Source organism: Lissotriton vulgaris, chromosome 1_1, assembly GCF_964263255.1.
Source record: "Lissotriton vulgaris chromosome 1_1, aLisVul1.2, whole genome shotgun sequence".
Taxonomy (NCBI): Eukaryota; Metazoa; Chordata; class Amphibia; order Caudata; family Salamandridae; genus Lissotriton; species Lissotriton vulgaris.
The window spans coordinates 115,648,999-115,671,349 of record NC_141685.1 but is presented as its reverse complement, the minus strand read 5'-3'; the positions used below and the strand labels follow the sequence as shown (position 1 = coordinate 115,671,349).

The following is a 22,351-nucleotide window of genomic DNA, read 5'->3' as shown; positions in this document are numbered from 1 at the left end:
ACGAGGGGCAGCGGTGAAGCCAGCTAGGTGAACCGCCTGAGCCCTATCGCTCAGGAAGGACTCAAGCCAGGCGAGGGCCAGGCCCTCGATGCCCGCCGCCTTGACACGGGTGAGAAGGATGGAATGGTCCACCGTGTCAAAAGCGGCGGACAGGTCTAAAAGGATGAGGGCCTGCGGATAATTAGTGTCAATGCCCTCGCGTAGGCTGTCCATCACTGAGGTCACCACCCTCTCAGTTGAGTGGAGCGGGCAAAAGCCGGCCTGCCTGGAGGAGAGGCAGTGGTTGGTCTCCACGTAGGTGCTCAGGGTACTGGTCACGTGGGTTTCTAGGACCTTGCCCAGGTAAGGCAGAAGGGAGATGGGACGGCAATTGGAAGGGGAAGAAGGGTCAGCACCGGGTTTTTTTAAAATGGGGATGATAGCCGCAAATTTGTGGGCAGTAGGGACCGTTCCGTTGCTGAGCGAGTCGTTCAAGAGTGTGAGGGAAGGAGTGGGGCAGTTCAGGAAGATTTCTCTTAGGATGTGAGCGGGGGCAAAGTCAAGGGGAGAGCCTGACTTTACCTTTTGAAGCAGGGGGGAGAGCGTGGCCTTGGTTAAGGGAGGGATGGAAGTGAGTTTGGACGTGACAACGGGCAGGGAGGGGTTGGTAAATGTGGGGGAAGGGAGAGGAATATTGGCTTTGATCTTTGCGACCTTGTCAATGAAAAAATCATTGAGTGAGTCGCAAAGCGGTTGGGAAGGGGGAATTGAAGCCGCAGCCCTGTTGGACGAAGCAAGTTCATGTACTGTAGCGAAGATCTCCTTAGTTTGGGATTCCGCTGCCAGTATCCTGTTGGAATAAAACAGGGTCTTAGCATCAAGGATACCTTGCTTGTATGCCTTGAGCGCGGAGAGATAGATGTTTTTTTTTAAGGGGCAATATTCTCTTCTCCATGCACGCTCTGCTCTACGAGCGGCCAGTTTCTTTACCTTGAGGTCAGGAGTGAACCAACGGTTACCAGCATGAACTCGCTTGACCGTGATCCGCCTCAAGGGGGGGAAGTCTTCGCCAGCCCGGGTCAACCACCCATCGATAGTGGCCAGCTGATCCGAGGCGGCGAGGCCAGAGAGATCAGGGCAGGAGTTGGCTAGGGATGAGTGGAAAGATGACATGTCTGCCTTACCCCATTTCCTAACCCAGGTGTTCTTGGGAAGGGGGGGTTTAACCACTGGGGCTAAGGCAAGGGAAAACGAAACTAAAAAGTGGTCCGACCAGGGGCAAGGAGAAATGATAGGAGAGGAGGTGGGGATGTTCAGGGTCCAGACCTGGTCGAGTGAGTGGCCGTGCACGTGGGTAGGACTGTGAACATGGGGGGTGAAATTGAGGCTGGTCATAAGATCAGTGTGTAATTCATAAGACATAAGACATTGTGTAATTCATCGCCCCCTGACCATCTTGGTCCTTTTCTATCTTACACAAGCACAAATTTCTCACTCTATGCACTTTACCCTTTGGTAACCCCCTGTTCTACAAAAACTGCATATTTGTGTACTGTAGCTTGAGGAGGAATTTTATTGAGAATAAACAGTAGAGTCTTCTCTCCTCTACTTTTAAAACGATTGAAAAATTCCTTTTTTGTGTGTGTTGGACATCTGTTTGTTTTGGGCTATTATGTTTTCTCTCTTATGTTTCCAAAATTCTTCATTGCAGGATTAATTTCGCATGTGGAATAAGAATTGAACAAAGTTCTTTTGAAATAATATCAATAATTGTGTGTGGAGTTTACGTCTAGGACCACCATATCTGTAGCACTCAATACCCAGGTCCTAGGACTTTCTTTGGGTTACCCCGTATATAATAACGTCTGCCATAACACTGCCCTCTATCCTGCCACCCCCACCCAAACTGACCCCTACCCTCAAAACCCTACATGGCTACACTAAGATCTCTTTTCTGAGTATAACGTTTCTGGCTTTCCCCTCCTGTATAAGGCTTTAGTCCAGTGTGAATTCTCTCATGTGAAATGACATTGTATTCATGGACTAAACCTTATCTGACATTCAGAACACACATAAGGATTTTTTCCCCGTGTGAGTAAGCTCATGTCAAGTGAGAAGTAATTTGTAACGAAAACCCTGCTTGCATTTCGAGCACTCATAAGGTTTTTCCCCAGAGTGGGATCTCTCATGAAGCATAACTCTGTCTTTCAGATTCAAGCTTCTATGGCATAAGGATTTTCTCCAGTGTGGAGTTTCTCATGGTGAAATAGCGTTTTTCTCTGCAGCTTTCTGGCATTCAGAGCACTCATAAGGTTTTTCATCAGTATGGAGTCGCTTATGGTTAGTGAGGCTGTGCCAATCAAATAGGAATTTCTGGCATTCACAGCATTGATGATGTTTTTTCCCTGTGTGCGTCTGCTCATGTAGAGTGAGATTGCGTTTAAAATTGATGCTTTTCTGGCACTTGGAGCACTGAATTATTTTGATGGTGTGTTTTCTTATGACGCTTGTAACCATCTCTACCTCTGAATCTTGTCTGACATTTAGAGCACTGATAATTTTTTTTCTCCAGTGTGGATTCTCATATGTTTAGTGAGATTAGATTTAAGGCGGAAACATTTTTGACATTCGGAGCACTGATAAGGCTTTTCCCCAGTGTGGGTTCTTATATGCCGAGCGAGAGTATTTCTTTCACTGAAACATTTGTGGCATTCAGAGCACTGATAAGGTTTTTCCCCAGTATGGGTTCTTATATGCAGAGTGAGACTACTTTTTATACTGAAACATTTCTGGCATTCAGAGCACTGATAAGGTTTTTCCCCAGTGTGGGTTCTTATATGATGAATGAGACTGTATTTTTGACTGAAACATTTCTGGCATTCAGAGCACTGATAAGGTTTTTCCCTAGTGTGGGTTCTTATATGATCAATGAAACTCCTTTTTGCACTGAAACATTTGTCGCATTCAGAGCACCGATAACGTTTTACCCTAGTGTGGAATCTGACATGTGCAGTTAGAAGTGATTTAAGTTTGAAATCTTTTAGGCATTCAGAGCACTGATAAGGTTTTTCCCCAGTGTGGGTTATTGTATGTTGAGAAAGACTTCTTTTGTCTCGGAAATATTTCTGGCATTCAGAACACTGATAGGGGTTTTCCCCAGTGTGGGTCATTATATGCAGCGTGAGATATCTTTTTTCACTGAAACATTTCTGGCATTCAGAGCACTGATAATCTTTTTCCCCAGTGTGGGTTCTTGTATGCCGTGTGAGACTACTTTTTTTACTGAAACATTTCTGGCATTCAGAGCACTGATAACGTTTTCCCCAAGCGTGGATCTTTGTATGCAGTGTGAGACTACTTTTTATACTGAAACATTTCTGGCATTCAGAGCACTGATAAGGTTTTTCCCCAGTGTGGGTTTGTATATGCTGCGTGAGTTGTCTTTTTTCACTGAAACATTTCTGACATTCAGAGCACTGATAAGGTTTTTCCCCAGTGTGGAATCTCAAATGTGCAGTTAAAAGGTATTTACGGTGGAAACGTTTTGGGCATTCAGAGCACTGATAAGGGTTTTCCCCAGAGTGGATTCTTGTATGTTCAGTGAGTCTGCTTTTGAAACTGAAACATTTCTGGCATTCAGAGCACTGAAAAGGTTTATCCCCAGTGTGGGTTCTTCTATGCTGAGTGAGACTGTTTTTGTAAATAAAACATTTTTGGCAATCCGTGCACTGATAAGGTTTTTCCCGAGTGTGGGTTCTTCTTGTATGGCGCGTGAGTTCGCTTTTGTTACAAAAACTTTTCTGGCATTCAGAGCACTGATAAGGTTTTTCCCCAGAGTGGGTTAATGCATGTCGATATAGACTCGGTTTGATACTAAACCTTTTGTGGCATTCAGAGCACTGATAAGGTTTTTCCCCAGTGTGGATTCTCATATGCTCAGTGAGATAAGATTTACGCCTGAAACTTTTTTGGCATACTTTGCACTGAGAGTGGTTTTCCTCTGTGTGCATTCTGTCAAATTCTGTGAGATAAGATTTATGGCTGTATCTTGTTTGGCACAAGTAACTTTTTTCCCCAACTTGGATTATTTTCCCTCGATTGAGGCGGGTTTGAACAATGAATTTGTTCTCACAGTCCGTGTTTTTATAAGGTGTATTCTCTACATTTAGTTTTCTCTTGCTTATATGGCAAGAGTGTACATGATTTTAGAGTTGGGCTTGTTTAGATAATGTTCAGCATTTATCTCTAAAAGAAATTGTGTGTAATCTTCTTAACACTTGAATTGAGCAAAATATGTCTGAAAGCAGCCCTGTCACACCTGTCGAAATGTTTCTAGCAGATAATAGTCTTTAGGTAATAGCCTCTCCGGCAGCAACTTATTTTGTGACTGAAGTTTTTCTCAAATCTATTTGTATAGGTTCTTAGCAATGCAGTAATAAGGTGTTAGTCTGATATTTAATGATTAAACTGATAAGTACCTTTTTGCACTGACGTAATGGCAGTAACTGAGGGCATTAGAACATGCACAGTACTATTGTGGATCATTAGTCGCAGAACATCAGTTCCTTCTACCCTTTCTATGTTTGGTGTAAGGTTAAGGTTTGTAGTTCTGAAGATGAGGATTTATTTACATTAGCTGTAGCGCAACTGTGCTCCTTTAATCCATTTTTATACTTAACAGTTTTACATATCACTCATGCACAACAGATAATGTTGAGGTGATTTACATAGAATTACAGAACAGTACACAATAAAAAGGAAACAATCTGAGATGGTCATGAACACAATAAAGTGGTGAATTTTTAAGGTTTTCGCAAGAGTGAGCAGAGTGGGCCGTGGTGTTCTATCCAGAGGCAGATAGTCTCAAACTTGCGTAACAGGTTAAAAACCGTTGTTGAACAAAGGTGATTTTCCAATCTTTTGGTTGTTAACGTGTCAGCTTTGGAGTCTTCTTTCAGTGTCTTTTCTTTGATGGTCTCCAGAAGAACCTTTTGCTGTAACTTTCTTTTATGCAGTGTGTGTTTCCTCTCTGGAATTACATGATGCTTTAGATGAACGTTATTCTGTCATGCTGAGGCAATTTGTCTTTCTGATAATATTTCAGATGAGGATGCTGAAATGATCTTTCTATATTATTTCTGATGCTGTGTGCACAGATATGGCTTTGCTCTTGGTTAATGAAATGCAAAATTACAGACTTCGCTTACAGGTATAGTACTTTCCTCGCCACACTTAGATTTTTGGAAATTGTTTAAACGTAGAATGCTGGATGTCCTTCAGTTTTTTTAAATAATCCTTCTTATGGTACTGACATTCAGTTGCTTAGTGCTAAATCTTGCTTTCTTCGTCCGTAATTGCAATCACCTATAGTATTAAAATTAAATAGTTAATACATGTACAGTTCCAAAAATATAATTTACAAGCCAAATCAATGCAGAATTTTGAAAATGTTGAGCTGTTTTTCAGACAGAGCAGAGTGTAGAATGGTAGCCTGAGAGTACTTGGATGTAGGAATGAGGATTTGTAGAATTTTCAAAATTTTATTAAGCTCACAAAGGATACATGTCCCCTCTGGAGTTGTAACACAGAATCCCAAAGGTAGATATTAAAGTCATATGGACTGGCAGCAAACAGATATTAAAAAAATATATACTATTAATTAATTTGTAATGAAGATTTCTGGGATGGGAATGACTCCTCCACGGACAACAGGCGTTTTCCTCTGCCCTGAGTTACCACCTACTTGTATCTGGTTTCCTGACTTTTGGCCTCTGCCTCAAGCAAATCTATTGTGTGCTGCGAGGACTATGCCTAGACCTATCCCTCAAATATGGTCCAGAGTATGAATCAAGGGCAATGAAATTAAGCAGTACCTTCATGTGTTCATTTTATTCCACCTGATTATCAGTTGTTAGGTTTTTTTGCACCTGGATTTACTGGGTGCAGAAAACCAGGACACCATTTTTTTCCAGACAGAAAAATGAGACTGAAAAGGCGCATAAGACGCTGAGTGCAGCAGAAGCAGCCAAGACTTATGCTATGTTTTTTTACTAACTGGGGGAAACACAAAATTCTTCCCTCTGCTGGTGTTCACTGCCGTTGTCGGCCTGTGATACTGCGTTGAGTGCAGAGCGTATCGAGTAGAGCTGAGGGGCCGAGCCAAGCCGAGGAGGAGTTGACGAGGAAGCGGAGCAGAGCAGAGCGGAGCCTGAGACGACTGCCCGGCTTTGTTTTGTGACCGGTTCCCCCTCCCGAAGGTTTCTTCCGCTTCACCCGCGTCCTGTTATACGGGTGCTTTAAGTTCTACGGATCTGCAGGAACGGCCGCTGCCGGCACCGCGGTGCTAAGGCGCTGCTTGTGTGGCAGGCGCTGCTTGTGCGGCGGCCGCTGCAGGGTCAAAGGAGACTTGGCCTACGGTGCTGCTGATGCTGCGGCTGCTGCAGGGCACAGAGGCACAGAGGAGCACAGAGGAGCCTTGGCCTGCCGCCTGATTTTACGTATATACCAAGCATTGAGCAGGCCAGAGCTGAGGATTGGAGAGAAGTGCTTACATCTGCCGTCTGTAGTGGGACTGGCTCTGGATCCCGCTCATGTTCCTGAACGATTGCCAGCATTCTTTCTTGTACTCTTGACAGCGATGAATAGCAACGAACAAGCAATGAACAGTGAGTAGCGAGTGACAAGTGGCAAGAGGTGTGTTGCGTGTTGCGAGTAGGTAAGGTTGATCGGTCCGTAAGTCACGGAGCCATTGGAGTCTGTAATAAGTCTGTAATACAAAATCTGAGAAATTATGCAAAGGGGAAAGTGATATAGACTTTGACCCTGTTGAAGCACCCCTCGACCCCTGAATTACTCTGCATGCCTAGACTACAGCCCTACCGGGAGCCCGGATATTAATCAATTGATTGAATAATTAATTAATTAATTAAATAAGTTACCACTAGTACCGGCGGATTCTGTACTGAGGTGTGCTTTGGGGTGTTTTCCCTTGGAGGTGTTTGGAGGTGGTTTTGTACCATCAAAGCACCCCTTGGTCTTGTCACTGGCCCGTTTGATTCTCTGAAAGAAGCAAGACTTCTTCACCTTAGAGGGTGTATTATGAGGTCAGGAAAGGAGCAGCCACCAATAAAACAGACAGGTGACATATAGTCCTTTAAATCATCTAAGGTCAATCCGCTTCCTAGCAGCAAAACTATGGAATGCTTTACCAGCCTACAACAGTGAAGTGGAAGGTCTGCTAGACTTCAGGAAAGCTATCAAAACATATCTATTTCCCCTTAACTAGATTTCTCTGTATGCCTGCCTTGCAATCCCCTACTTTCTTCTTTAAGCTGGAATCAGCGCCGGGACGCCCCTTTGCTGGGGCAGCTGAGGGCTTTACAAGATTATGTAACAGAACATAACATTTAGAAAACTGGGAAAGTCACTGTGAAAGTTTGATTTTATGAAAGATCCAGCTGGTGCTATGCTAACTAATCCATGTGATCTTCAATTTCCAATTAAACCACTGAGTAGAACAAATAGGATATCCCCTAAGCAAATTAATGAATAAGGACGAATACAAAAGCAACTCAGAATCTCTGCAGCGTTGAAATACTCTGTATCAAAAAGACGTTTTGAATAGTAGTCCACAATTCATGAATTCTTGGCGAGGGACATGATTTTCAAGGACAACAAAAAGAGGAGTATAAGGACCTATCATTCATAAATGGGCAACACCATAGCCCAGGTACTCAGGTACCAGGAAGTGGGAACGAGGGAGCAATTTGGGATTTATTCTTTAAAACCTCGCAATTAATTCTGGAAGCTTTAACATATCAGTCCAACAAAAAGGAGGTCCAAATAGATCTCGAGCGCTATGGCATCCTCTGTTACCGGAATTGATCAGAAGATAACAATGGAAAATAATCTAATAGTAAGGGCACAATCCCAGCCAATATCTACGTATTATGAGTGTTGTTGTGCCCCACTAATTAACAAACTAGCTACCTTTCGGGATGTAAAAGGCAATTTTCCTAAAGTGGGAATTCAACCCATCAAGACCGACTGCCCCTCTAAAGATACAATAAAATGTAAAGACAATGTTGTTGTTGTTAAAGAAAAAATAGATGATAAAACAAAAGATCAAGAAGTGATAAACCTATGCTCGACACAATCAACAATGACAGACGCAGTTCCGGAAGTTCATTTATCAAAAAGAGAGAGGAAAAAACAACGGAAAGCAAGAAATAAAGCTTCTAAAGGTATAAAAAATACAAATGCATCAGATATAGTGAGATTGAACACTGGAAACAACCATGACCAAATATCATATGAGGGTAAACAAATGTCTCCAACAAAACCCTTTTACCCTCTATTTAATAAGGATCTATCGGAGGTACAAGCAGTTATGAAAAATAAATGCCTAAACAATCAAGATGATAGTATAAAAATGATAGAGAATGGGAAAATTCAGTCCTTAGAAATGCTGCAAGTGGAGGAAAGTAATAACAAGCATTTACAATGCAATGGGCTCGGCATCATTAAAGGTAGCGCTATTGGCATTGCTCATGACATTTCTTTTTTTTTTTTAAATCATCAATGTCATTGTCATTTACAATGCCAATAGCTACACCCTACACAGAACCACCCTCACACAGACACACTCAACAGCATCCTGCACTCTGTACTCAACAGCACTCTGCACTCTGTACTCAACAGCACACAGCACTCTGTACTCAACAGCACACAGAACTCTGTACTCAACAGCACACAGCACTCTGCACTCAACAGCACACAGCACACTGCACTCAACAGCACACAGCACTGTACAGCACTCTGCACTCAACAGCACTCTGCACTCAACAGCACACACCACTCTGCACTCAACAGCACTCTGCACTCAACAGCACTATGCACTGAACAGCACACAGCACTCAAAAGCACACAGCACTCTGCACTGTGCACTCTACAGCACACAGCACTCTGCACTCAAAGGCACACAGCACTCTACAGCACACTGCACTCAACTGCACTCAACTGCACTCAACAGCACTCTGCACTCAACAGCACTCTGCACTCAACTGCACTCAACAGCACACAGCACTCTGCACTCAACTGCACTCTGCACTGTACAGCACTCTACACTCAACTGTACTCTGCACTCAACTGCACTTTGCACTCTACAGCACACATCACTCTACAGCACATAGCACTCTACAGCACATAGCACTCTACAGTGTGTGTGTGGTGTGTGTGTGGTGTATGGGTGTGTGGTGTGTGTGGGTTGGTCTGTGGTTTTGTGTATGTGTGTGGTGAACGTACTTTTAGTGGTTGTATACTGTTTGTCTCTTGCACCGTTACACAGTGTCCCTACACACATACTCTGCTGACTCTGCACATCCACACTGTTCATTGGCATAGTCACACACTGTTCATCCTGGACACTCTCACACTTTTCACCCTGCACACTTACACACTGTTCACCCTGCATACTCACATACGCACACACTCTGCACTCACTCTGCACCTGCACTCACTGTACATGCACTCTGCACTGACACTTAATCAGCACTCACTGTACACTCCCATTCAGTATGCACTCACTCTGTACTCACTGTCACTCTCGCACTCACTCTGCACTCACTGTCACTATGCACTCAGTCTGCACTCACACTCACTCTGCACTCAATGGCACTTGCACTCACTTTGCACTCACTGTCACTCTGCACTCAGTCTGCACTCTGCACTCACTCTGCACTCACTGTCACTCTGCACTCACTCTGCACTCAGTCTGCACTCACACTCACTCTGCACTCACTGGCACTTGCACTCACTTTGCACTCACTGTCACTCTGCACTCAGTCTGCACTCTGCACTCAGTCTGCACTCACTGTCACTCTCGCACTCACTCTGCACTCACTGTCACTCTCGCACTCACTCTGCACTCACTGTCACTATGCACTCACTCTGCACTCACCGACACTCTTCACTCACTCTGCACACACTGTCACTCTCACACTCACTCTGCACTCACTGTCACTATGCACTCACTCTGCACTCACTGTCACTCTGCACCCAGTCTGCACTCTGTACTCACTCTGCACTCACTGTCACTCTGCACACACTCTGCACTCAGTCTGCACTCACACTCACTCTGCACTCACTGGCACTTGCACTCACTCTGCACTCACTGTCACTCTGCACTCAGTCTGCACTCTGCACTCAGTCTGCACTCACTGTCACTCTTGCACTCACTCTGCACTCACCGTCACTATGCACTCACTCTGCACTCACTGTCACTCTGCACTCACTCTGCACTCACTGTCGCTCGGGCACTCACTCTGCACACACTCACTGTTGGACCCAGCCTCGTGGCGTGGTCCTCTCTGATACCCGCAACCCAAGAACTACTGGTCGACCCGACCCCAGCCCGCCCAGAACTGTACACGACCCCTCTACACCGGACCTGAACCGATCTTCCGACTGCGTGCCTTCACCCGTGCACGTGACCCTCCGACTCCATGTTTGGCCACACCGGCCGCCCGGCCGCCTTCTTCCATTTCGGCAGCCCCTGGCTGACCCTGGTTGCAGAGAGGTGTGCGCGTCCTGACCCGCCCGGGGGGTAGAAGACCCACCAAGTACCCGAAACCAAGACTTCAATCACACCTCCGGCCTCCTCCCGAGAGACTGGTTCCCCTCACACCTCTGAACTATCCCTGGGGGATGGTTTCGATCACACCTTTGGCCTCCTAGCGAGCTGGCTCCAGACCTTGATGGGCGTCTAGGAATCCCTGGACGCACGGTCCAAAGCATCAAAGAACCAGCCTGTTAGACGGACCGGGAGGGTCGGCCGAGGATAAGGGGAGAGGTCTCCGGGGAGAGCCGCCTCCAGCGATCGTACAGACAAGTAACTTCCCCCCCACAGACGGACACCACACAAGGGTAAAGTTCAACGAGACTTTATAGGCAATTCTTTAAGTACGATGGAATGGTACAAGGAGGTCTGGACTCAGGGGTCCCCTCGATTCTGGTCTCTGGTTTGGGAAAAGGGTAGCGGGACAGTCTTGTTACCAAAAGGTGGAAATAGCTCTCAATCCTCGAGCTCGGCGTTCTAGATGATCGGGCCGCGGCGGAGCCAGCAGGTCCCGAGATGGACGAAGGAAACGACGGTCCGCGGCGGAGCCAGCAGGTCCCGATGAGATGATGGTTGCAAACGGTCCGCGGCCACGCCAGCAGGTCCCGACGACGATGAAGGATCGGAAGGTTACGAAGGTTGCGGCAGCGCCAGCAGGCAAGACGAAGGTGCACAAGGCAGAGCTACGGCAGCGCCAGTAGTCCGTCAAGGATGAGTTCTTCTTTGCGTCTCTCGACTCCAAGATACAACTGCCCTCCTGCTCTGGAGCTGCCCCAGTTATAGGGCTGATGTTCTTTGATGTCCGGACCCTCGCACCTGGAGGTCGGGAGGTCCGGGATGAGGGTGTCCCGACACCCAGCAGGGGGGTGGAGCCAGCGCCCGGGGAGGCGATGGCCGAGCGGCACTTGGCGGGGGAGAGCCATCGACACCTCTTTCTCCCATTGACTTGCCAAGTAGCCCGCTCACCTCCTGGGTGGATGGTGGTGCCGGGATGTCTGAGGCCTGGCTAGGCCCAGGGTTGAGGTCGATCGGGGGCCAGGCGGCCTCGTGGTGGAGTGTCCAAGATGGCGTCCCGGATGGGCGCGCGGGCCAGCAGTGGATCGGGCCCACGAGGTCGATATGTTCGAAGGCAGGGGTCCCTGAGGGGACGGAGGACGTGCAATGGTGGTGGGTGGTATTTGCGTGACCGGGCTCGGGCCTGGTCGGGCCGGGGGAGAGCGGCCCTTCATGTGGCCTGTCCAACATGCGTCCCCCCCAGCTGAAGGCGGGGAGAGTTACCCATCCTCTTGGGGACTCTCCTCGTCGAGGCGGAAAAACCGGGACAGGCCATCTGCGTTGGCGTGATCTGGCCCAGGCCGGTGTTCAACAGTGAAGTCCATCCCTTGTAGGGAGATGGACCAACGTAGTAACTTCGGGTTTTCCCCCCGCATCTGCATCAGCCACTGCAGGGGTCGGTGGTCGGTCTGCACCCGAAAGTGTGTGCCAAAGAGGTAGGGCCGGTGGCGGATAGGGGGGCTGTCCCCCGTGTCCACATCGTGCACACACCAGGAAGTGACACCTGGGGTGAGGGAGAACAGGCTGGCGAACTGTGATAGGAGGACTCGACACTCCTGGCGTTGCTCTTGGGTGAGGGCCTCTGAGAGTCGGACCCCATCCACGGAGCCGTCTTTCTCCCGAGTCCGTAGGAGGTCAGGGAGGGGCTCGGAGTCTTCTTCAGCCCCATTGTCTGTGGCCATCAGGAGGCTGAGTTCTGAACGCACAAAGTGGGGCTTCAGTCTGTTAGCGTGGAGGACCCGGAGGGGGTTCCGGGAAGATTCCATGTCGATGAGATAGGTGGCAGGACCCTTGCGCTCGACTACTTTGAAGGGCCCCGTCCACTTGTCTTGCAGGGCGCAGGGTTCGGTGGGGGACATCACCCATACCTGTTGCCCAGGTTCAAATTCGATGGAGGAGGCATTCCGGTCATACCACTTTGTCATGTCCTCTTGACTGGCCTCTAGGTTGGCTTTTGCCAGCTCTCTGAACCGCCGGGTCTGGTTGCGGAGGGTTAGGAGGTACCGGAAGACATCTGGTGGGTTCTTGAGAGGGGGCATCTCCCAGCCTTCCTTGACTAGGCTGAGCGGCCCCCGTACTGGGTGTCCATACAGCAGTTCAAACGGGCTGAAGCCCAGGGACTTCTGGGGGACCTCTCGATATGCGAAGAGGAGGCACGGCAGCAGCACATCCCACTGGCGACGGAGGGGCTCTTCCAACCCCCCGATCATCCCTTTGAGCGTGCGGTTGAACCGCTCAACGAGTCCGTTTCCTTGAGGGTGATAGGGGGTCGTGAATCGGTAGGTAACCCCGCACTGTTGCCAGAGGGACTTCATATATTTAGAAATAAAGTTCGTGCCTCTGTCGCTGACGACTTCTCGGGGGAAGCCCACACGGGAGAAGATCCCCATTAGGGCCCGGCCGACTACCGGGGCTGTCACAGTTCGCAGGGGAACAGCCTCGGGGTAGCGGGTGGCGTGGTCCACTAGCACCAGGATGAATCGATGGCCTTGTTTTGTACGCGGGTCCAGGGGCCCCACGATGTCGCTCCCGACCCTCTCGAACGGGGTGGTGACCACGGGAAAAGGTTGCAGGGGGGGTTTTAGTTTGCGGCCGCTCTTTCCACTGGCTTGGCACGTGGGGCAAGATCGGCAATGCTGGTGTACATCGTTCCTCATTTTGGGCCAGAAGAAGTGGGTCACCAGACGACTGTAGGCTTTATCTTGACCCAGGTGTCCCGCCAGGGGGACATCGTGGGCCAGGTTTAGCAGAAAGTCTCTAAAACGGAGGGGCACCACTAGTACTCGGCTGGCCCCCAGCTCCGCGATTCTTTGCTCACTGTACAGCAGATCATTGTCCCAGTAGCTCCAGTGTGTTCCGGAGGTATCCCCTGCGCTTTGGGCGAGCGCTTGCTGGCGGAGTCCCTCGAGGGAGGGACAGGTCTTCTGTTCTTGGCGAAATTGTTCTTGCGTGGGCCCCCCCTCTTGAGGCCACTGGTCGAGGTTAGCGAGGTCTGGGGGGACGTCACGGTCGGTGGTTTCGGCCGGGGCGACCGGAGGCGGCGGCGCCGGCCATTCGGGTTCCTCTGGGCGGGGGTTGGCACGGGCGGCCATGGACCGGGTGGTGACACACGCCCAGTCCGGGACGCCTAACATCCCCAGGTGTTCTCTTCGTTCTACGGCTGCCCACGGAGAGCTTTCAAGGTCATTCCCCAGGAGGCAGTCTACGGGGGCATCGTCTCGGACCGTTACCTTCAACATGCCGGTGACCCCTCCCCATTCGAAGGGGACGCAGGCCATCCGGCACAGACTTTCCGAGTTATCGGCGGAACGTACAGGGCAGAGAATGTTTGGTAGATACTGTTCTGGGGTCACCAGGTGACAGCGGACGGCTGTTACACTGGCCCCGGTGTCACGAAGGGCTTCGGCCCGGCGTCCATTGATGCTCACCCATTGGCTGTACTTCTGGGTGTTAGCGGGTAGGGGGACCCGCGGGACCATGTCTTTCCCCCCTAAGCAGGCTAGAGCCATGGCGGCTGGCTCCCATTCTTGATGTTCCTGTTCATATTCCTCTTGTTCCTCTGAGATCTGTTCCTCCCCCAGAGCAGCAGCTGCTACTTGGCGGGGTCTTGGGCTCTGGTACTGGGGGCAGTTTGGGTCGTTTGCATAGTGGCCGACTCGTTGGCATCGATGGCACGTAACATTGGCTCGGTATCCCGGTCGCGCCGGGGTGCTGCCCCGGTTGGCCGGGGGGGTGGTGCTGGTAGCGGGGGCGACCGGGGCGTTGTCTCTTCCTCGTCCTTGGCCCCCTCCTCCTCCTCGGGGACGGTGCTGACCGTTGTTGTTCCGGTTCTGTTCGTAGGACCCATTCCGGCCCACTCTGGTGATTTCCCACCGGTCAGCTTCGGCTGCGAGCTGCCGGGGATCCGTTAACTTGCTGTCGAGGAGGTGCTGGCGGAGTTCAATGAAGCAATTGTTCGACAGGTGCTCCCATACCATAAGATTGAACAGTTGTTCGTAGGTTGTGACCTTGCTTCCTTTGATCCAGCCCTCGAAGGCTCGGCTAAAGTAGTTTACATAGTCCACCCAAGTTGTACCCGGGATGCGGGTGCAGTCTCGGAACCTCTGACGGTACATCTCGGGTGTGAGGCCATAGCGAGTGAGGAGTGCAGCTTTCATATGGTCATAGGAGGTCATCTGGTGGTCCGGGAGCTGTAGCAGGGCGTCGCGGCCCTCATTGAGGAATCTCCCCCATAGACCGGCTCCCCAATCGCTTCTATCGATCCGGTGTGCAGTCATAGCGATTTCATAGGCCTTAAACCATTGCTGGATGTCGTCCTCTCGGAAGTATTCTCGAACGACATCCTTGGGGATGTGTACCTTTTTCTCTGTTGCCCCTGGGGTGTGGAGTTGCTCGGACACCCCTACTTCTTTATTCTGCTTGCGTAGGTCGATCTCAGCTAGTTTTCGCTCGTGTTCATATGCCAGTCTCTTTTCCTCGAGCTCCCTTTGTCTCTGTTTCTCCTCTCTTTCTTCTCGGAGACGCAGGTGCTCTAAGTTGATTTTTTGTTCGGCCAACTTAAGTTCAATGTCCATTTTGAGCCGGGCCATTTCCAGCTCGTGTAGTCTGGTTTTTTCTCGTTCCTGGATCTCGTCTTGCGAGAGACCCGTTCTTCGCTCTTCAGGGGCCGTGGTGGTTTTTGCTGCGATGCTTTGATCAGGGGTTCCGGCCGCCCCGGTTTCTGCCCAAGATTCCAGGGCATGCTTAAAATCGTCTTTGGTACTTAGTCCGGTGGTAGCGATACCTAGTTCGATGCAGAATTGTTTTAGTTCACGATGGCTGTACTCGTCCAATTTCTCCATCTGGAATTTCTCGGTTGCTCCGCTTTCTTTAGTCGTCATCGTGATTTCGTCGTGGGGTAAGCTACTCTCTGTACGATTATGCGGTGATTCGGATCGCGCCGCTGGCCACCAATGTTAGACGGACCGGGAGGGTCGGCCGAGGATAAGGGGAGAGGTCTCCGGGGAGAGCCGCCTCCAGCGATCGTACAGACAAGTAACTTCCCCCCCACAGACGGACACCACACAAGGGTAAAGTTCAACGAGACTTTATAGGCAATTCTTTAAGTACGATGGAATGGTACAAGGAGGTCTGGACTCAGGGGTCCCCTCGATTCTGGTCTCTGGTTTGGGAAAAGGGTAGCGGGACAGTCTTGTTACCAAAAGGTGGAAATAGCTCTCAATCCTCGAGCTCGGCGTTCTAGATGATCGGGCCGCGGCGGAGCCAGCAGGTCCCGAGATGGACGAAGGAAACGACGGTCCGCGGCGGAGCCAGCAGGTCCCGATGAGATGATGGTTGCAAACGGTCCGCGGCCACGCCAGCAGGTCCCGACGACGATGAAGGATCGGAAGGTTACGAAGGTTGCGGCAGCGCCAGCAGGCAAGACGAAGGTGCACAAGGCAGAGCTACGGCAGCGCCAGTAGTCCGTCAAGGATGAGTTCTTCTTTGCGTCTCTCGACTCCAAGATACAACTGCCCTCCTGCTCTGGAGCTGCCCCAGTTATAGGGCTGATGTTCTTTGATGTCCGGACCCTCGCACCTGGAGGTCGGGAGGTCCGGGATGAGGGTGTCCCGACACCCAGCAGGGGGGTGGAGCCAGCGCCCGGGGAGGCGATGGCCGAGCGGCACTTGGCGGGGGAGAGCCATCGACACCTCTTTCTCCCATTGACTTGCCAAGTAGCCCGCTCACCTCCTGGGTGGATGGTGGTGCCGGGATGTCTGAGGCCTGGCTAGGCCCAGGGTTGAGGTCGATCGGGGGCCAGGCGGCCTCGTGGTGGAGTGTCCAAGATGGCGTCCCGGATGGGCGCGCGGGCCAGCAGTGGATCGGGCCCACGAGGTCGATATGTTCGAAGGCAGGGGTCCCTGAGGGGACGGAGGACGTGCAATGGTGGTGGGTGGTATTTGCGTGACCGGGCTCGGGCCTGGTCGGGCCGGGGGAGAGCGGCCCTTCATGTGGCCTGTCCAACACAGCCGCCCAGACAATCGGCCGCCTGGCCCTCGGACCACCAGCCCCCTGCCTATGAGGGTCCGGACATCAAAGGGACCCTGAACTATAAGACAGCCTACCTCACATCCAGCAGGTAGTTGTATCCTGGACAAGAAAGCCCTGCTGATCTGATCGCGGCTGACCTTGTGGAGAAACTCTGAAACACCGAGCCCTGCTGACGCTGTCGCGGCTCTTCTTCGAAGCTACGGAACTGAATCACCGAGCCCTGGTGATGCTGTCGCGGCTCATCCTCGAAGCTACGGAACTGAACCACCGCGCCCTGCTGACGCTGTTTCGGCTCCCTCTCGAAGAGAAAGACTTGAACCACCGGAGCCCGGCTGACCTCGTCGCGCCCCACTCTTCAGAACGAGAGACTCTTGCTTCCGCCCTGAGCCCTGCTGACGCTGTCACGGCTCCGCTTGAACTACGGTGTAATCCAGATCGAGCCCTGCTGACCTCGTTGCGGCTCGAGGAGTCCTCTGGTGCGGCTGGACCATCGACGCTACCATCACGACAACTTCGAACCGAAGTGAGTAGGACAGCCCATACTATCGCCAGCCTCCGTACCCCCCAGTTCGAGGATTGAGAACTGTGCGCAGGGTACGCTATGTACTGGCCTACCATTGAGACTGTCCCGCTTCCCTGTTCCCTTGTGCTACAAGACTCTTACGATCCTCCGATCGTTGTAAATTGCTACCTTTTTACTTGTGATAAAGATTCTTGATAAAGATCCACGGTGTGGTGTCCGTTCGTAAGTGTGGTGTGCCAGCAGTGTGTACGGTCAGTCCTCCCCGGTGGGGACTCCCCTCGATAAGACTCAGCAGGAATTGGTGGAATGGAGGGTCTCGGCTGATTAGGAGAGTAATCCTGACCCCGGGGGTCGCCCCTTCCAACACTCACTCTGCACTCAGTCTGCACTCACACTCACTCTGCACTGTCACTTGCACTCACTGTCACTCTGCACTCACTCTGCACTCAGTCTGCACTCACACTCACTCTGCACTCACTGTCACTCTGCACTCACTGTTACTCACCACTCAATAAATCAATCAATCAATCAAAACATTTATATAGCGCACTACTCACCTGGAGGGTCTCAAGGCGCTGGGGAGTGGGGGGTCCGCTACTGCTCGAACAGCCAGGTCTTGAGCTGCTTCCTGAAGGCGAGGTGGTCTTGGGTCAGGCGGAGGTGGGTCGGGAGGGAGTTCCAAGTCTTGGCGGCCAGGTAGGAGAAGGACCTTCCTCCTGTTGTGGCTCTTCGGATGCGGTGGCGAGAGCGTGGCTGGTCGATCGAAGCTGGCGGGTGGGAGTGTAGCAGTTGAGGCGGCTGTTGAGGTATCTTGGGCCTTGGTTGTGTAGGGCTTTGTGAGCGTGGGTGAGGAGATGGAAGGTGATTCTCTTGTTGACCGGGAGCCAGTGCAGGTCTCTCAGGTGTCCGGAGATGTGGCTGTGTCGGGGGATGTCGAGGATGAGTCTTGCTGAGGCGTTCTGGATCCGCTGGAGTCTCTTCTGGAGCTTGGCGGTGGTTCCGGCGTAGAGGGCGTTGCTGTAGTCCAGTCGGCTGGTCACGAGGGCCTGGGTGACCGTCTTCCTGGTCTCGGTGGGGATCCACCTGAAGATCTTACGTAGCATGCGCAGTATATTGAAGCAAGACAAGGAGACGGCGTTGACTTGTCTGGTCATGGAGAGGGAGGAGTCCAGGATGAAGCCCAGGTTGCGTGCGTGGTCTGTCGGTTTGGGTGTGCTGCCCAGGGCGGGGGGCCACCAGGAGTTGTCCCAGGCGGAGGGTGAGGAGCCCAGGATGAGAACTTCCGTCTTGTCTGAGTTCAGTTTCAGGCGGCTGGTCGTCATCCACTCGGCTACGTCTGTCATCCCTTCATGTAGGTTGGCTCTGGCAGTGGCGGGGTCGTTGGTGAGGGAGAGGATCAGCTGAGTGTCGTCGGTGTAGGAGATGATGTTGAGGTTGTGTTGGCGTGCGATGGCCGCAAGGGGGCTCATGTAGACATTGAAGAGGGTGGGGCTGAGCGAAGAGCCCTGAGGAACGCCGCAGATGACTTCGGTGGCTTCTGATCTGAACGGGGGAAGGTGGACTCTCTGTGTCCTTCCGGCAAGGAAGGAGATGATCCACTCCAGTGCCTTCTCCTGGATTCCGACGTTGCTGAGGCGCTGCACTAGGGTGCGGTGGCAGACAGTGTCGAATGCCGCGGAGAGGTTCAGGAGGATGAGGGCCGCTGTTTCTCCGTTGTCGAGCAGGGCTCGGATGTCATCGGTGGCAGTGATGAGGGCGGTCTCGGTGCTGTGGTTGGCCCGGAAGCCAGACTGCAAGAGGTCGAGGGATCCATTCGTCTCGAGGAAGGCGGCCAGTTGTCTGTTGACGGTCTTCTCGATGACTTCGGCTGGAAACGGGAGGAGCGAGATGGGGCGGTAGTTTTTTAGTTCGGTGGGGTCCGCTGATGGTTTCTTCAGTAGAGCGCTGAGTTCGGCGTTCTTCCAGCTCTCAGGGAAGGTAGGGGTGTCGAAGGAGGTGTTGATGATGTCCCGCAGGTGGGGTGCGATGACAGCGTCGGCCTTGTTGAAGACGTGGTGGGGGCACGGGTCGGTTGGAGAGCCGGAGTGGATGGTGTTCATCGTGCGGATGGTGTCTTCGGTGCTGATCGGGGTCCAGGCGCGGAGGGTGGTGGTGGGGGGCGTAGTTGCGGTCGTGGGGAGCGTTGGTTGTGTGCTGAAGCTGTTGTGAATGTCAGCGATCTTGTTGTGGAAGTAGGAGGCGAGGGAGTTGCAGAGGTCTTGAGATGGGGTGATGTCGTTGTTTCCGGCGTTAGGGTTGGAGAGCTCTTTGACGATGTTGAAGAGTTCCATGCTGTTGTGTGCGTTGTTGTCCAGTCGTTCCTTGAATGCAGTTTTCTTGGTGGCGTAGATCAGTTGATGGTGTTTTCGGGTGGCGAGCTTGAGGGTGGTCATGTTGTCTGGTGTAGGGTCTCTGCGCCAGGCTCTCTCGAGGGCTCGGCAGTTCTTCTTGGAGACTGCAGTAACTCACACTATGTACTCATTTACCCTAATTTTGCAGTAAATGTACTTTACATTTGCACTTATTCTGCACTTACTTCTGTCATTCTGCAATAACTCGCACTCTGCACTCACTAGATGGATGTGCTTTGACAGTGTGTGTGTGTCATTGTGGCCGCCCGGCCAAACCAGTAAAGCTGCAGGACACGCAGACTATCTATCCGAACGCAGTGAGATAGTTCGTGGGGGTAATGCGCCTGCCCATGAAACACGTACACCATCTCTCCACGGTAGTCTGCGGTTGCCAAAGACCTCACTTTCACATCCAATGCATTAGCAGATTAAGAAAATAAGCCGGTTTGTTATTGGTTTTATGCTGCAGTGGACACATAACGTTTCTCAGGTGGCGTGCATGACAGATAATGAATTTGGTCCTGTAGAGGCAGCATACTAAGACACGCAGACAATCTATCCAAATGCAGTGAGATAGTTCAAGGGGTTAATGCGCCTGCTCATGAAACACGTACAACATCTCTCCAGGGTGGTCTGCGATTGCCAAAGACCTCACTTTGACAGACAATCTATTAGCAGCATAGAAATAAGCCGATTTTTTTCCTGTTTTAAACTGCAGTCGACACATCACGTTTCTCATGTGTATGTGATACTGGCCGCACGGCCAAGCCAGTAAAGCAACATAGTTAGTGGGGTTAATGCGCATGCCCATGAAATCTGCATGTTAGTGTCTTTTATAGAAAGGCAGTGATATACTTTGTAAGCCAGTGAAAATAGTACGCAGTGACATAGTTCATGGCCACGTACACTATCTGTCCAGGGTGATCTGCAGTTGCCAAAGACCTCACCTTCACATACAATACTATTAGCAGCAAAGGAAAAAAAGCTGATTTTTTATCGGTTTAATGCTGGAGTGGACACATAACGTTTCTCAGGTGGCGTACTCTCGTGTCTGCTTTTTTTAATAACTCATTTAACCACACACGCTAGATGGATGTGCTTTGACAGTGTGTGTGTGTCATTGTGGCTGCCAGGCCAAACCAGTAAAGCTGCAGGACACGCAGACTATCTATCCAAACACAGTGAGATAGTTCGTGGGGGTAATGCGCCTGGCCATGAAACACGTACACTATCTCTCCAGGGTGCTCTGCGCTTGCCAAACACTTCACTTTCACATTCAATGTATTAGTGGAATAGATAAATAAGGCGTCTTTTTTTCGGGTCTATGCTGCAGTCGACACATCACGTTTCTCACGTGTGTGTGATACTGGCCACACGGCCAAGCCAGTGAAGCAACATAGTTAGTGGGGTTAATGCGCCTGCCCATGAAACCTGCATGTTAGTGTCTTTAATAGAAAGGCAGTGATATACTTCGTAAGCCAGTGAAAACATTACGTTTCGTACCTGAACGTTACTGTCTCCAATACAAATGCACTTACATACTTTGTGGGGTAATGAAGACTGTGTGTCTCATTGTCGGCGTACGACCAAGCCAGCTCTTCAAAAGCCAGCACTTACACATGAAAGGATGCAGACGAACGCGCGCCCACCAAACTCACTGCAGACTGGTGAACGCGCCCCGAACATCTGGCCTCAATTACCGCTGCACCCTGACAGCACATAATTGACAATTTATTGAACTCCCCTGCGCGTAACCGCACAGAATATGCAGGAAGTGCACAAACTGAAATCCATATGGCCTATTGCGTGAAGGCTACTAGAAACACAGCACTGCGAGGACCAATTAGCACGCAGATGCCAAAATAAACTACGGAAAAATCTCGAGCACTGAGAAATTTTTACTTCACTATTCTGAGCCCCGTAACAAAACGGCTCGGAGCTCCGCCCCACTTCTGACAAAGTGGTGACGTAGGCCGAGCCCTAAAAAGGTGCAAAATAAGCAATCACTATTGGAAACAAATAGACCAAACAGGGAGAGTATCAGAGGGGATGAAACGAATAGAGATTTGTTAAAAATCTGGAAGGATATTAAATTACCACAAGATCTGGGAACCGAAACGAAGCAGTAACATAAACATCGACAATCATGGTCTCAAACTGTTAGTAATCATAATGGAAGGTTAATTGAGCATGCTCAAGTTAAAATAGCCTGCAACAAATTAAATTAAATAACCCAGATCAAAAAGAAGTGGTGCAGGTAATTTTTACACCGAAATATAAATCTAGGGGTAATAATGAAACAACCTGCAAACATACGGACCCAACACAAGATGGCAGGAGTATGCAAAGCATGTGCATCTACAACATACATGCCTCGAACAGAGGATTAATGGTCCCAAATCCCTGCCGTGGTATCTTGTCATGTTGTGGCTGAGTGTGCCATGTGATGTGGCAGGCTATACCGCTTGGTGGGATTTGGTCATTTTTGACAAGATGGAGGCAAATTTTGATTTTCTTTGTTTTTGGGATCGTGTGTGTTGGACCCGGTCTCATGGCGTGGTCCTCTCTGATCCCCGCAACCCAAGAACCACTGGTCGACCTCACCCCAGCCCGCCCAGAACTGTACACGACCCCTCTACACCGGACCTGAACCGATCTCCCGACCGCGTGCCTACACCCGTGCACGTGACCCTCCGACTCCATGTTTGGCCACACCGGCCGCCCGGCCGCCTTCTTCCATTTCGGCAGCTCCTGGCTGAC

The 22,351-nt window shown here is 50.8% G+C and overlaps 1 protein-coding gene and 1 long non-coding RNA gene across 2 annotated transcripts in view; both read right to left on the bottom strand.

Annotated features, from left to right (window-relative positions):
- Window positions 1-2,425: 2,425 nt before the first annotated feature.
- LOC147737676 (uncharacterized) overlaps window positions 2,426-22,351 on the bottom strand; it is a 118,711-nt gene continuing 98,785 nt past the window's right edge. The window contains exon 3 of the mRNA XM_086939866.1: window positions 2,426-3,840. Coding sequence (XP_086795992.1) covers window positions 2,523-3,840 — 1,318 coding nt within the window. The 3' untranslated portion in view covers window positions 2,426-2,522. The remainder of the gene's footprint in view (window positions 3,841-22,351) is intronic.
- Window positions 4,618-22,351, bottom strand: part of LOC147737677 (uncharacterized) — a 48,182-nt gene continuing 30,448 nt past the window's right edge. The window contains exon 5 of the long non-coding RNA XR_015299346.1: window positions 4,618-5,343. This is a non-coding gene — a long non-coding RNA (uncharacterized LOC147737677). The remainder of the gene's footprint in view (window positions 5,344-22,351) is intronic.